Here is a 16234-nt window from a genome sequence, read left to right on the forward strand (position 1 = left end):
CCATTTGGTAATGGTGTTAAAACAACGAAAACTTTTGTTTAAACACTACAATATATATTTCCACAAAACTTAAATAACGTTACTAGAAATCTCTTACTAAATGGGCCCAAAAATAAAACTTAGCTCTGTTATGAGCAAAGAATTCCAGGCTCTGCTATCCCCATCTCCAATTATTTCAGATCTATTAGTAGACATCGTAGATCCTAAACTTAGCCATCTGTTAACATGGGGAGCAAACTTTAACAAACCCGTAACAGAATTGCTCTCATCATTTGTTTCCAAGATAAGCTGTAAGACAAGAGAAAATCTTTGAAGCCTACAAAATTAGGAATTCAATGGTTATAATAAATTCCAAAATTTAATTTCACTAGGCAACCATTCTGATAAATGAACCAAATGAAAATCTTATACATGGTCAAATCTGTGCGAGCAGAGAAAAAGCAATTTAACAGTTTCCTCCAGGTTAACTTCAGGCATATCTGCCACAAAAGCACTCATCCTTCGTGCTTTAAGAAAGCTAGAAGCAAGGAAATGCAGTAGGAGCCATGAAGGTGGAAGAAAACTGAAATTCAGATAACATATGGTATAGTGATTTAAATAAATGGTATGGCAATTCCTGCATAATATGTTGGCTGTAAGGACAAGTAAAGCATTTAAGATTCTCAATTTGAACTTCTAGTGCTATGGTGATAATTGGGTACATTTTCTAACTTTCAGATCTCCATCAGAGACAAAAAATGAAGCTGTACCTACATCTGTTTGTAAAGACCGAATGGCGAAAAAAAAGAAAAAAAAAAGAAAAAGAAAAATCCCTGTTCTTTATATCTTCAGGCTTCTTTTGCCCACATACAAGCTCCTATGACCTGCAGGGTATGAAAGATGACAAGTGATTAGGAAAAGGAGTATTACATTATTTAAAACAGAGGTTCATAACAATTACATACAGAGTAACAAGGACAATAAATAAACAATGCAACACAAACACCCAAGTTGCACGGTAGTCAGTACAGAAAGACAGAAGTTAGGTGGCCAACTGACCATTCATGGCACAACTATCTGTATTGAAAAGCCTGTTTTAGGAGTTCATGTGCGGTCAGATTATGCCAATCCAGACGAGAAGGTTCCACAAAATGGTTATAAAACATGTTGACCACATGGTTCTTAAATTCAGGAGTGGCATTTCTTGCATGGAAGTCAAAACAATCCCACAAGTGAAACAAAACAAATTTTGGGATGTCACCATCTTGCTTTTTCCAAAAACATGGTGGGTGCATCACCATTATTGTACCATTTAGATTTTTCAAGTTACCAAGTCAGTACTAAACCATTCAGGCAGAGTTGAATTTATAAAGCAAGTTTTCTATGGCCCAAATTAGCAATGGAAAGAGAAACTACACTTTTGAGCAGACAAGCACTTAATTTGAACACACTTAGTATTAAAATTTACCCTCATATAACAAGCAATGTTATAAACATATATTAACTCATAATAAATATTATTTCTGACGATTATGATTGAAGGTGTAGAGGAAATCAAAGAAAAGTGCACTGAATCAGATAATTATGATGACATCCAGTGTTGAAAACGTTTTCAGTTCTACAAATGTAGTCCTTCAACTGCTTGTGTGTAAAACTCTTGTTTACACCAAAAGAGAGTTCCCACAGCAGCTAGCATGGCTCTGGTTGCCTTAACGCACCATTCAAATCACAAAAAACATATAATGTCAAGCATGTTAAAAAAAGACACCACCACCAGGAAATCATTTGATCATTCTTTGTTTTTTGGGTTTATAAATAGATCATTTGATCAATTAATAATTTAAATATATTAAATATGAACCTTAAGCATCATTCATTTCTGCAATGCGGAGAATTATTATTGATACAGAAATGTCTACAAATGTGTTGCAGATAAGCTGGACATCACAGGTACAAAATTCAAAGTCATTAATTTTTACTAATTAAATACCAAATGCTATAAGATAGCTATAAGACTATCCATGACTAAAAGTAGGTCACAAGTGCATAAGTAACTGGGGGAAATGGTGTGGACTGTTATCTTTACAAGCTCTTTTCATGATTGGGAGTTAGGGAGCTTACAGGTCTTTTTTGATTATCTATATTCCCACAGTTTTGATCGGCATATGGAAGATAGGATGTGTTGGGTTCCTGAAAAAAGTGGACTTTTTGCTGTTAAGTCCTATCATAAAATTCTCACAGGTGGTGGAGTGCATTCCTTACCTTGGAAAATATTTGGAAGGCAAAAGTTCCTAATAGGGTGGCTTTCTTTACTTGGGCAGCAGCTAAAAGGGAAGATTCTTATTCTTGGTAATTTGAAAACGAGGAATATATATGTTGTCAATTGGTGTTGTATGTGCGAGAATAGTGAAGAATCTGTTACATGACATTTTTTTTTATTGATAAATTGGATTTACGTGACAATTGGTTGTGGTGGGTGGGGCTAGTCGCTTGTAGGTTTTACTGGCTAGAGCTGAGTCCGAAGGGCTCTTCTTTAGAAAGGTTCCCTAAGTTATCAAAAAAAATATAGTGAGGAATTTGTGGACCATTTGCTTATTCATTGCATCCATGCATCTCGCTTATGGTCCTTTGTTTTATATTTGTTTGGTGTTTCTTGGGTGAAGCCGAGACAAGTGGTGGACTTGATGGTGTATTGGAAAGGGGGTTCTAGGCATTGTCAAGCTGCGGAGATTTGGGGGACCATTCCATTATGTCTTGTGGGGACTATTCGGAGAGAGCAAATCCCCCGCATTTTTGAGGGGGAGGAACATTCCATCCTGGACTTGCAAAGGTTTTTCTTGGGTTCTTTGTATGAGTGGATGACTGTGAGGAGTGGTTTTTCTGTTCCCTTGCTTGTTGAGTTTTTAGATTTGTGCTCATTTTGACAATTTTCCTAGGCTGTATGTAAGGAGTGGCTAGCTTGTATTTTTTCTCTTCTCATAAAATTCATATTACCAATAAAAAAAAATATCATACTTTCAAACCTTAACAAGAGCTTGAAGATAACATTAGCTAAGGATAAACTAAAAATAAAAATTAAGCCCAGATGTTTTGTTCATGAGCAAGAAGGCCAATTGCCTCACCATCAAACAAGAAAGAATACAAACTCAAGTTGGTGCTGCCGCAAAAACAAGCCAAAATCATAACGCAGGCAGTAAGAAATGACAGAATCCTTATATTAAATAAAGGACTGGAGGAATGTTTTTATTCCAACCCCAGGTAATTGGGATAAAGCTTTGTTGAGCATGTGTAATAGGACCCTGTAGTAATATTTTGGAATACAGGAGAAGGAGAATTTGTGAAGTCAAACCCCAAGATGAACAATGAACAAAAACATTCAAACAATCATAAAAATAGTGATAATTGACAACATACTCAAATAGCTGTAAGAATTGTCTATATTTAAGAATTAAAAATGAAAATTGCCTCATTATCTTATTAATTATTCTTAAAAATTATAAGGAGTATCCTTTGTGCTCATCACAAGGTGAATGCACAATACAAAAACAAAAAAATAAAACCGAAATAATAGTTTAGTGCATCTCATCTAGTAGGGCACAGATATTGCAAGTGCACTAGTAGAAAAAACTCAATGGAAGAAACTGGTCAAATTTATATTGGTTGCAGATATCAATGACACAAGCCAGACCATTTGAAATTACATTTTGGTATATAGCAAAAACAACAAAAGAAATTGAATGGTAATGTCTACTAATAAAATTGCTTCTGTTAATACCACATGTATCAGATTGTAGTTTCCAATAACCCAAGAGAAAGCATAAAAATCATCTAACCAGCCTTTCCAGAGTATCTAAATTTAAAGGGAAAGGCTTGCTGCAATGACATTCTCACTTAACAAAAGATTTCATTGATGGATGCTTCAACATAAGCATAAAAAAATTTAGCAGGAACTACAAAAATGACTAAAATTATGAAATCATGAACTGTTATCTTTGGGGATTAGGAGACGTTAACTTTCAGTAGCTAAATAATCAAAAAATTGTCACTGGAAATAAATTATCAAACAACACAAACGCTCATGGAATCAAGCTCTTCTAGTAATTACATGGATCAATAGTTTTACTAAAAGTGATTGTAATTTTGGCCATTTAAATTTCCTTGGCTGGAGATATATTGAAAACTATAAACCTCTAACTAACAGATTAAACAGAGAGCAACCTAAAGGTATAATTAAACCTGCAGCCCACAAATACAAATGAAGTCCCATAATCAGGTAATAAAAACCAATCACTAAACATAAAGATTATCAAAAAAAATATTTGCAAAAACCAATAATCATGCAACAACCAAAAAAATCATAACCCCAACCCTTAAAGAACTGCAATATGCAATATCTATGAACATATACAAACAAAGCAAGAAAAAAAAGAAGGAATAAACCGAAGTTACAAAAAACCCGTACTACACTACTACATAAATAAATTTGGTTTGTTCTATGGTGCCTCTAGGGTATGGCACCCACCATGATCAAAATCGTTTATTTCAAATGTTGTTATCTTAGCTTTTGTTTATATTCATTAAAGAATAGTGGATATCTTAATAATTGAGAATACAGAGTTATAATCATAATGGCTACCATCAGTTCTTAACTTCCTATAAATTCAAGCAAACCCCAACAATGAACTCCCTAAATTAGACCTCAAAATCACCAACTCATACATTTTAGGGTAAATTATACTCTTGGTCCATAAAATTTTAGGTAAGTTTGATTTTGTCTTCAAATTTAAAAAAATTTGGTCCATGAAATTTAAAAATGGCAACAATTCTGTCCCTCAGTTCGATTTTAGTCCCTTAAATATGTGGTCGGCTCAATTTGGTAGCTCCTGCAGTCCTGCCCCAGCTAAATTGTCCCCTTTTAAAATTCAATGACCTTAACTGAACTTTTCAAATTTTAAGGACTAATATCAAACCTACACCAAATTTTCAGTAATGAAAATTATAATTTACTCGACAGTAATAACACAATGTACCCAACACACACACTCAAACCAATGCATACCCAACAAAAAATTGAAGGAAAAAGAAAAAAAGTCACCTTCGAGAATTGGAACCCATGTTCCTAGAAAAGAGATGACCATCATTCAAACTCAAGCTAGAAATCAAGTCTCCTAACCCCAAATTCCTTTGCTCGTTGCTTTCATCTTCTTCATCGCTTTCGTCACCAAAAACCTCCCTCGTCGTCATCATTCTCTCGAAGTAATTCCCATACACGTACTCTTGCGTGTACCCATTTTCATCGTCGTAAAACACCACGTGCCCGTGCCACTCCCAGACTCTGCAATCGGAGTCAGACTCGTCGTGAAACGAAACGCACACGTAGTGTTCGCCAATGGGTACGGACTGACCCGAGTTGGGCTTCAGCGAGTCGAGCTTCCCAGTTGTGATTGCCTTGATAATCTCCCTCTCGATTGTTCTTTCCTCTTTCAGTATCTGAGCTCTGTGGTTGCCATTGTTGTCGGTTTCTTGGGGCTGGGGTTTTGGGGTTTGAGAGGGAAAGAGATTGGTGTGGAGGCGTAGTGGATTCAGAGACTGAAGAAAGATAGCATCGAGGTTGCTGGTGGGATTGTATGAATTCATTATTGTTTGATTGAGGTTTTGGGACTTTTTCTTTTGGTTGTTTTGGGAATAGGGAACAGAAAGGAGGGTTTTAACGGGGTTTTGTATTGATGTTAGAAGAACTCTGTGGTTTTTATACCTTTGGTTTAGGGATTGCAACTGGATTGGGGAGGGGTTTTTGTTTCACTTTCATCAAGAAAAGGATTCTCTGATTGTCTCCGTATCAAGTTTTATATATATATATATATATATATATATATATATTTCTTTTCTTTTCTTTTCTTAAAAAAAAAAAAAAAAAAAAAAAAGGGTAAGGAGTGTAGCAATCCTACTTAGGCATGACTATTCCCGCTCGATCTAGGGCCCGGCTAAGGTGCAAGGGGACCACGATGAGGCACAATTCCCCAATTCCACGAAGAACACTAGTAAACTTTGAGCTACTGAGGGAGGCAACCCAAGTGAGTCTAAATTCATACTTAAACCTTGCACCTGACACTCAGCGCATCTTGTGTATCATCCAAGTTTTGTATATATATATATATATATATGGTTAATGTATTGAGTTTTATCTAATTAGTTTTTTTTTTCTTTTTAGAAAAAAAAAGTTTTATCTAATTTGTTCATTTCATGATTAATTTATAATTTAAATGACGTGACAAACTATGTTCCCTTGGATCTATAAAATAAAATTTGAATAATAAAATAGGCAAAATGAACATAACTTGAAATTGAGAAAATTGAGAAAACCTATTCAAAGTAAGAGTAGGGCAAGTTGAGGACAAATTGGTTGAATACATTTTGTCATCTCTAATGAGGTGGCTTTCACATTAATGAAATAGAAATGAGAGAGAAATGAAAGAGTAGCCATAAGAGTGTTAATAATTTTTTTCTTTTTAAAAAAAAAAAAAAAAAAACATATCTGTCTATCTATCTATCTATACTATTAATAACAGGATTTCCGATTTTGTTTTCAACATTTTGCTTACCCTCACACAAATCCTTTATCTCTCTAGAATATCCCTATTTTTTAGATAAATAATTTTAAATTAAAAAACACAAATGAGTTAAGAGAGTAATTTACTGTTCCTAAGTTTTAGGCTTTTTACTTTATCTTCTCCATTCAGCCTAAAAGTTAGGGCACTATCACTATCTCATTTTTAAACATTATTCCATGTTATCTTGCCTATTTCCTAAAAAAAATAGTTATTTATATATCACTTTTAAACATTATAACACTAAATCAAAAAAACAAATAAATAAAAAAGAGTATTATTGCACGCGCAAAGCGTGTGTAATAAGACTCAAAAAAGAGAAACGTGTGTAATAAATCTAGTACTATCTATAAGAGGATTTTCCTCTTTGGACTGTATTTTTATATAGTTCAGAAATACAAACTTATCCAATTCTTTTTTTTAAAGAAAAATTTATGGCACTAGACCACAAAAAAAAAAAAAGCCTCATTGCATGCACAAAGCACGTGTGATGAGGCTAGTACTATCTGTAAGAGAATTCTTCTATTTGGATTGGACTTTTATGTGGTTCAAAAATACCCCTAAATCTTAGGTTTAATAAGGACAAAACTTGAAAATAACTCGGTAAAAATATATCTCCAACTCCACTTAAAATGTCTACAAAATAGGACACTCTTCTACTAATTCATGTCTTCAAAACAAATTTATCCAATTTTTTTTTTTTAAATAAAAATTATGACACTAGACAAAAAAAAAACCTCATCGCACGCGCAAAGCACATGTGATGAGGCTAGTATGTGTATGTGTGTGTGTGTGTGTGTGTGTGTGTGTGTGTGTGTGTGTGTATACTATACAAGATAGAAATTATACTTTAGTCTAATCTAAATGTATATGTGTGTGAAACTCCCTCCTAGAGACTTGAACTCCGACTTTTACCTCCCACACCTCACAAGTATCTATACTTGTGGGGTGACTATCGCATTAAGGGTATGCGATTGTTATATATATGTGTGGACACACATTTAGAATAGAGTGGGACAAGCGAAACTCATCTCTCCCTCGGTCATTTAATATAGTAGTTTGGGTCAATAAAGTCCCATAAATTGTATACATAAAAAAATAAAAAATAAAAATCTAATCACGGGGTCATATCATAGGGTTGGTTACACTTGGATTTGGGTCAATATTTATGGATTGAGATTAGGTGCATCTGATGCAATTGGTATGGATAGTTGAGATTTAAAGTTGCATTTTTGCAACTTTAAATCTCAACTATTAAATATAAAAAATGAGTAACAATAAAAAAAGTAAAAGTAAAAAAGTTAAATAAAAAAAATAAAATTGTGAAGGGATTGGGTAAATTGCACGGTGCAATTGCTAAAATGCACTTGCACCGGATCTCAATCCAATATTTCTTAAAAACCCATTGCTCGATTCGAGCACGTCGGGTGAAGGGCTCTTGAACACGTTAGTGACTATCGATATTGACCATATTTTACTTTCAATTGGTCGATTGTACATATGATATATTACATACAAATTTTCCCGAAATAATAATAACAATAAACAAAATTGTATCCATGAACCTATAAGGAACAAAAAATCAAAAAAAAAAAAAATCAAAATAATTAATCCAACAACTAACCATATTGACAACACATTGCTACAAATTTCAACGATAGTACAATATAAATACGACAATCCATTGAAAGAGATAGAATCTAAAGCCATTGGTGGTGACAAAAAGGTGAGTGACCGCGAACAAGGGCTGGGCAAAAAGGCAATATCAAAAACCTTGAGGATGGTGGTGTTGACAAAGAAGATAAAAAGTAGCGGCAACGGTAAGTTAGAAAGGAGACATAAAAGGAGATAGATAAAAATTAAAAAGAAAAGAGGTAGAAAAGATGTATACTTGGCATAAATTGAAAGTAACCACTTGAAGTTGTTACAACTTATAGGACATAACTATAAATAGAAAGTTTTCACCAAAAAAAAAAACTATAAATAGTAAGTAACCACCTGAAGTTGTTACAACTTATAGAACATAACTTTTATTATTATTATTATTATTATTATTATTATACAATAGCATTGATTTTTTTTTTCAAAGCTCTATTGGAATATTCTAAATGCATTTTAGTATGACATAGCTTTTATAAAAAAATTCCGTTTGGTATGATGTCAAAATTTTGATTGAAAATTTATTATACTAAATATAGTTAGGTTTGGTTATGAATTATTGCATAATTTATTTTTGCCAATATCAATGTAATGGTTCACATATTTCATTTTAATAAAATTTAAAATCTACATGCAAATAACATAATATATATAGTTTTACATGCATATGGCAATGTTCTTATGAGTAAGGATGTTTATGGGTCGAGTTAAATTGGGTTTGTGCTCAACTTGCACTTGACTCGATCCTGTCGGGTGGTGGAGAACTAGACTTGTCATTGACTGGCAAGGAAGGTTGGATCAGCCAAATCAGATTCTCATTGGGTTGCAGTCGAATTCAGCAAAACTAGAATTGGCAAAGAAAGGTGGAGCAACAACGAGAGTCTCACCAAATCATGTGAGATCTTGCCATATATAACGGAGATCTTGTCGGATCTAGTGAATCTCCACCAGATTTAACTTAATTCATCATTTGAATTTGTGGAACTCATTGGATTTAAGGGTTTTCATGGTCGGATCGAGGTAGAGTAGGATTTTGGAGGATAAGACCTGCGCTTAACTCATCGGTGCCAATTTTTGAAGGTGGGGACCCATAAAACTATTGGAATCATCGGATTTGACTAGTGAAAGAGATAGATGTTGATTGTTAGCGCTAGGGGTGTTTACTAAACCGCAGCATAACCGCCCGCAAAATGGCATAATTGCACGGTACCGGAAGTAGCAGTGAACTGCATCGCATGGTGTAGTGCGATGTGCGGTTTTATAATTAGATAACAGCACAAATTGCACCACACTTTACCTTATATATATATATATATATATATATCTAATTATTAATATATATTTATTTTATATTAAATGTATTACAAATTTTTAATATCAATACAAATATTAAAATAGTATAATACACTAGCCCCTAGCTAAACCGCCTCTCAGTATCATTGTTTCAATCTGTTTGTATCTAAATTAAACTATTAGGCTGCGTTTGTTTTGGCTTCAAACCATTTCCAGAAATGCTTTTACACCAGCGTGTGTGTTTGGTAGGTACAGAAAATTGGGTCAAACGAAATTGGTTTTCTGCGTTGACTGTAAAATAAGGCTTGAAGGGTGTAAAACCATTTTAGGTTTTATTTTACCTTCAAATGAATTACCCCAAGAAAATAGAAAAGAGAGAGAGAAATAGCAAGGAGATCGCACCAGAAGCACCAGTCTCGTCGCACCCAGCATTGGCAAGATCGCATTCATAGTCGCTGCTGGAAGCTCATCGGCGCTGCCATCTAGATTGTCACCACCCAAAACCAATCTCGTCCTCGACCCACCCAAGACTGAGCTTGTTCGTCGAGTAATGCCCAAACCACAAGGCGTCGTCTGAAGTCCCCTCTAGCTTTGTCGTCCCCTCCATTTTTTCTTATTCAAACTTAACCCGATTTGGTTGCATCCCACCACACCCATCCCTGAAACCCAGAAAACCCATTCCTCAAACCCACTCCGGCGAACCCACCACTCCGACGAACCCATTCTGCAAACCCATTTCTCAAACCCCCACTGGCTGCTGCCGCCTCCATCCACTTTTATCCTCTCTTTCCCGATCTATCTCTCTTTCCCTCAATCTCTCACTCTTTCTTCCTCCTTTCTTCGAGTTTGTGAATAAAAGATGTTTTTATTTTGATTTTTTGTTGTGTTAAGTATATATTTTGAATTTTCCTTTTATAAAATTTGTTTGGGAGCTGAGAAAATGTGAAGAAATTGTAGGAAAATAGCATTTTCATAATGTTACCAAACATCGGAAATCGTTTTCTGGACTATTTTCCATTGCAGAACCAGACACCCGGATTTCATTTTCCTTACGGAAATTTACTTTCCCCTGCATTCATTTTACATTCGGAATTTGATTTACATTGAACCAAACGCAGCTTTAATGTATATCACTTTCACGGTCTTTCCCTCAATCTCAAAGTCAAGTTGTTCAATCTCTCTCAGTTTTATTTCTTACACGCTTCTTTTTTTTGCTACTATGTCATGTTTGTTAATTTTTGTTTGAGTATATACATGCATATATATATATATATATTTGGATTGGGTGTGGTGTAGGAAGAGGAAAAGAGGTGGGAAAAGCTGAAGCCTTTCAAAATCTAAGGTTGGATCTACTTCAGTCATATCTTTTTGTGAATTTCGTGTTTATTAAGTTTTTTATTTTGACATTGATTTGAAGCTTTATGGATGGGATGATATATTTTGATTATGTTTCTTACTTCAATTGTTTGCATTTTTTTTTTTTCTAAACAAAAGAGAAGGTGAATTTGTGGGAGTGTGTGACCAATATACCAGCCCAAAACCGTTTAAACCGCATTTTGTACTCCGCACTATACCATACATATGATTGCAAAACTGAGGTGCGGTGCGGTTATGGTTTTGGCCAAACCGCACTGCAATGTGCGGTGCTAAAAATAGCCCAAAATCACACCGAAATGCATCGCTAACACCCCTAGTTGGCGTTATGAGTAAATGCTAGAGATTTGATTGGTGACATTGCAATGACTTCTTGCCCATTATGGTGATGTCATGGTGACATTGCAAAGATTTGATTTGAGAATTATTCTTAAGTGGGTTTTGGACCTTGAGTAGATCTTATCTAATTTTGTGAGTGGAGGTATTGGCTATACTAGATCACTTTAGTGGAGGAAGAACTTGAAGACCCACAATAAAAAAGGAGAAAAAAAAATTAAAAAGAAAAAAGCAACTAAAAGATAGCAATTGACTTTGTGTGCCTGCAAGAAAGGATCTCATAGTACGAATGCAAATAAAAAAAAATCCTAAATTTTTATTTTCTCAATAAAGACCAAAGAGAATCTTAAGGGCATGTTTGAGTTTGATAGACTATAATAGGCGCTGTAATGTAATAGTTATTCTTATGGTTTAATTATTCTTTAGTTTGGTTATGTTTTTATTACAAGGAATAATCATTCCTTATGAATAACTATTTTTCAAAATGAGGAATAATTATTTCTCTATAAAATGTTGTATTAGTTATTCCTTAGTAAGTGCAATAATTTCAAAACTTAATATATTTCAAAGTAAACAAACTTTCCATATACATCTAACAATTATAAAAATAAAAAATTATAAAAAATAACACGTATCTCTCTTAAATTTAAAAATAACAATTTTTAAGGAAATATAATTATATGAGTAAGAAATTTCCTAAAATAAATGTTAAGTTTCATTCTAATGTTATAACTCATAACCAAACTAATGAATATGTTTAGTTATTACATTACAACATATTTTATTCCTAGTAATAAAGATTACAATTCCTGTCGTAATTCTCATTCAGTGTACCAAACGTACCCTAAGTTTTGAAGAACTTTGTTTTGGTTCTAAAATATGAGAAATGTAAAATGTATTATACACATTTAAGTTGCCAAACATAGTTGCAAAATGCATTTTGATTTATAGAAATATATGAAATTCTAGTTGCTAGATACCAAACGGGCCATTATTTTGTATAGTTCAGTTTAGTTTTTTAATCCAGACAATGCTGGGCCCGTAATGTATTGACTTTAGGCCCAAGGTGGTCCAGAAACCCTAAGGGCATTTTAGGAAAACGACAAAAAATCTACCTCCTTCATTTCAACGCCCCCCAAGTGCCAAAACCCTAGCTCATTTGTTCTTTTAACTCTAACCCCCTCCTTCACTCCCCTCAAGCTAAAAAGCTACAAGTTGCGGCCGCCATCTCTGCACTCAGGTAAACCTCTCTTCACCCAAATCTACAACCTCTCCATCTCACACACATTCTCTTTCCCATGATTATAATCTGTTATATAATTCTCTGTGTTAATTTTTTGGAGTTATCGATTTGTTCTTTTTGATGCACTACTGTGTAGTTTTCGACTTATCGAGATGAATGGTGTTTGTCTTTGCAAAAAACTAGATTACCCAGTAAAATATATGATGATATATTTTCTGTTTGATATGTTTATGTAATTATGTAAATGCTTGTATTGTTACGATTGATGCAACAACAAAGATTTAGTCCCAAAACTATGGTATTTGGCCATGGATCCTCATTAGACTAATTGGGGTCGTTCGCATTTATGTAATGTTGATATGTATATAAAATATCTTTGCTTTGAGAATATGATTTGATGATGGGTTTGACCTTTTTGAGCAGTTTTGATTCGGGAGAATGGTGAGAGTCAGTGTGTTGAATGATGCTCTCAAGAGCATGTACAATGCCGAGAAGAGGGGAAAGCGACAGGTCATGATCAGGCCATCGTCGAAAGTGATCATCAAGTTTCTTTTGGTTATGCAGAAGCATGGTTTGTTCAATTGCATTTGTTTATCTTACCTTGTCTTTCCATCCTTTTGTAAAATCTTAAAAGAAATATTGTTAAATTTGGTTTGAATTGGTTTTGTAGGTTACATTGGTGAGTTCGAGTATGTTGACGATCACAGAGCTGGTAAGATTGTGGTCGAGTTGAATGGAAGGCTGAACAAGTGTGGTGTTATTAGTCCTCGTTTTGATGTTGGTGTTAAAGAGATCGAGGGCTGGACTGCCAGGCTGCTTCCTTCAAGACAGGTCAGTCTCAGGAACTTCATATCTGTTGTTCTTTGCATAATGTGTTTTTAATTAAAAGGATATTTATTGGTGGAATTGTTTTCTATCCGTGGTTAAGGACAATTGCATGTTAGAAATGAATAAATAATTTGTTCGGATGGGAGAGATGCAATTGAAACATGGGATCATATCATTGTTATTCTAGATTGTGCGGAATGATTCAATAGTTTCTGATTTTCTTAAAATTTGCAATATGTTTGCAAATCCTTGGATCACATGCCATATAATTTGATGTTGTATGCCTAAAAGAAGTATTTTGAATGCTTCCATGTGATTTGGCATTTCATTAGAAGTTTGGAGAGTTTTGATGCGGTGATGAGGGCTCCTAGATGTATGAATCCTCTTTTTGGTGTGTAAATCGACTTGTGTCTGGGCAAGGAAGTAATCATTGAAAGATGTTTGTGTGGAGCTCATGTGCATGTGTTGCTGACAGCATTTATATAACAAATGCACGTTTATATTATTTGTTATCTACCATGTGGATGTGTTCAAGTTTATACTAGTTGGGCATACTATTGACTTATTGTTCCTATTCCCTTAAGGGGCCTTTTGATGTTTGCAAGTGATTGATGTGTTTGGTGATGATAAATGGTATAACTTTTGCAGTTTGGGTATATTGTCCTGACCACATCTGCGGGCATCATGGATCATGAAGAAGCGAGGAGAAAGAATGTTGGTGGCAAAGTACTTGGGTTCTTCTATTAAGCTACGTATTGAGGATCCTTCTAAAAATTTTGGATTACCTAATGAGTAGTTCCTTTATTTCCTTGCGAAAAGAAAAAACTTAGAAAGACATGTTTTCTTCCAATGTTCGTATGAATTCTATTTGTTAGTTTGCAATGACTTCTATAATTTATTATGGTTTAATGTGATATTACTGCAAGTTTGATATATTTAATAGCTGAGTGTTCCATCCTTAGTGGTATGATTTGGAATTGTTACTTGAAAAAAAATTCATATTATGGTTTTAAGTCACCTGGAATTGTTACTTCCTCTCATTCCAATCTTGGTGATGTCACGGTTTAATAACTTGTACCTTGTTGGGGTTTTACTCGCATCTTGGTTCCTTGCATAGGAGGTGGAAAGGTGGAGCTTTTAAGTGACGTTAAAGGATTATTCTTAAGTACTTAAAGTTAAAATTTCTCATTATATCATGCTGATGATTATGTTATAGGGTTGAGAAATTAGCTGTAGGCCCTGATGAAAATTGTTACGACCGCTTGAGTGCTAAATAAATGGTCCTGGTTAGCCTTGTGGCTTTTCAATTATAATGGCACAATCTTATTCGCAGTTGTATGGTTATGGTAGTGCTGGCTGTTGATATTTTATTTTGATTGCACAGCAGGTCCCTTGACTCTCCTTACTATTAGGCCTCGTTTGGGAGGATGGAATGGGTAGGAGGGAACACTCATTCCTCTCTATTCTCTTAAAACCTTAAATTTTCATTCTCCCGAAATTGGGAGGGATGGGAGGGAATGAAATTAGGTTTAATAATTTTTTTTTACAAAAACTCCCAAAATACCCCTATATATTCCTCTCTATTCCCTTAAAATTTCAAATTTTCATTCATCCTAAAATTAGGTGGAATGAAAAGGAATGAAATTAGATTTAATAATTTATTTATTCGAAAACTCTCAAAATATCTCTATATATTCAACTTTTTATTTTAAAATAGGGGTCTAATGGTAATATTATTATAAAATGATTTTATTCCATTCTTTCTATGTTACTCTCAAACAAGATTATTTACATTTTATTCTCTCTATGTAATTCCCAAACAAGATTATTTACATTTCATTCATTTTTATTTCTTTCAATTCCTTAATTTTAAAACTTCCAATCAAGGTTACTTAATCCCATTTTATTCCATACGTTTATGGTTATTTCATTCCATTCCATTCCCTTTCCTTATGAACTCCCAAACGAAGCTTAACTGTTGGACTCTTGATTAATCTGGGTTTTAAAGTTGACATCAAATAAATGCATGGTGTTTGGCCAACCGTTGCTCCATTTCCTGAGTCTACACGAGTAATTTGGTTACATAGTGGCCGACATAAGTTTGTTTTTATACTTTTAAGTCATGCGATTTGCTCAAGTGTTTGAAATAACATCATGTGGATGGAGCAACAGTGACACCAAGTTTCTTGACTGGGATGGCTTGTAAACACCACCTTATATGTCATTTATGGCGTCAGTTGTGGAAAAGAGGTATATTCCTCGTATTTGCTACCCGACAATAAATTTCATGCCTCATGCGTCTATATGCTTGAGTGAAATGAAAATCTGATGGAAAAGAAATTCGGTCTGGCTAATTGCTCATGGTAAATGGAACTCATTCTTTGAGTCTGCACATATCGAGCTTTCTCTATTAGGGTAGGCACTCTAGCTTAGTTTGGGTCATGGTGTTAGTAGTAAGGAGAGAGAATTTCTGAGAAGCTGTTTTAGGTACCTCTTATATTTTTTCCTAGCCTTTTCAACAAAAACTTGAAAACATTATGGATTACTACGGTATTTTCCTTTAAACTTAAACTCCTTGGTGGGTATATTGGATTTTCTCTATTTGGGAGAGATTATTTTTATTAGTTTATTTGAAGCTCTCCCAAAAGAGCAGGAGAGGATCTATTTTGCGGTTGAAGAGTAGAGATAGGAGAGGATTCTTTTCCATACCCCACACCTACTAATTAATCTTTGTTCAGAGTAGAGCAGCATGAAGGCTGGAGCCATATACCATTCTAGTTGGTTGGGATTTTTGATAAAGGAGATTCAAGGTTACTATTAAAAGTAGTAGTAAAGCTTCATATTTGAAGTTTACGAGTCTGCAGCAAACAGAATAGGTTCCAAATATAAAACCATTTTTGTTGCCTAGTCTGTG

The 16234-nt window shown here is 34.3% G+C and overlaps 2 protein-coding genes across 2 annotated transcripts; one reads left to right on the forward strand and one right to left on the reverse strand.

Moving 5' to 3' along the window:
• Positions 1 to 586: 586 nt before the first annotated feature.
• On the reverse strand, positions 587 to 5809 carry LOC126731958 (uncharacterized). The gene is made up of 2 exons (XM_050435089.1): positions 5075 to 5809; positions 587 to 863 (listed from the first exon to the last, which is right to left on the reverse strand). Exons 1-2 carry the CDS (start codon positions 5614 to 5616, stop codon positions 857 to 859), a joined length of 549 nt encoding a protein of 182 aa, XP_050291046.1. The 5' UTR covers positions 5617 to 5809; the 3' UTR covers positions 587 to 856.
• Positions 5810 to 12335: 6526 nt separating this feature from the next.
• Positions 12336 to 14281, forward strand: LOC126731974 (40S ribosomal protein S15a-1). The gene is made up of 4 exons (XM_050435090.1): positions 12336 to 12489; positions 12916 to 13063; positions 13163 to 13323; positions 13969 to 14281. Exons 2-4 carry the CDS (start codon positions 12931 to 12933, stop codon positions 14065 to 14067), a joined length of 393 nt encoding a protein of 130 aa, XP_050291047.1. The 5' UTR covers positions 12336 to 12489; positions 12916 to 12930; the 3' UTR covers positions 14068 to 14281.
• The last annotated feature ends 1953 nt before the right edge of the window (positions 14282 to 16234 follow it).

This window comes from Quercus robur, chromosome 1 (genome assembly GCF_932294415.1).
Source record: "Quercus robur chromosome 1, dhQueRobu3.1, whole genome shotgun sequence".
In the NCBI taxonomy this organism is placed as follows: Eukaryota; Viridiplantae; Streptophyta; class Magnoliopsida; order Fagales; family Fagaceae; genus Quercus; species Quercus robur.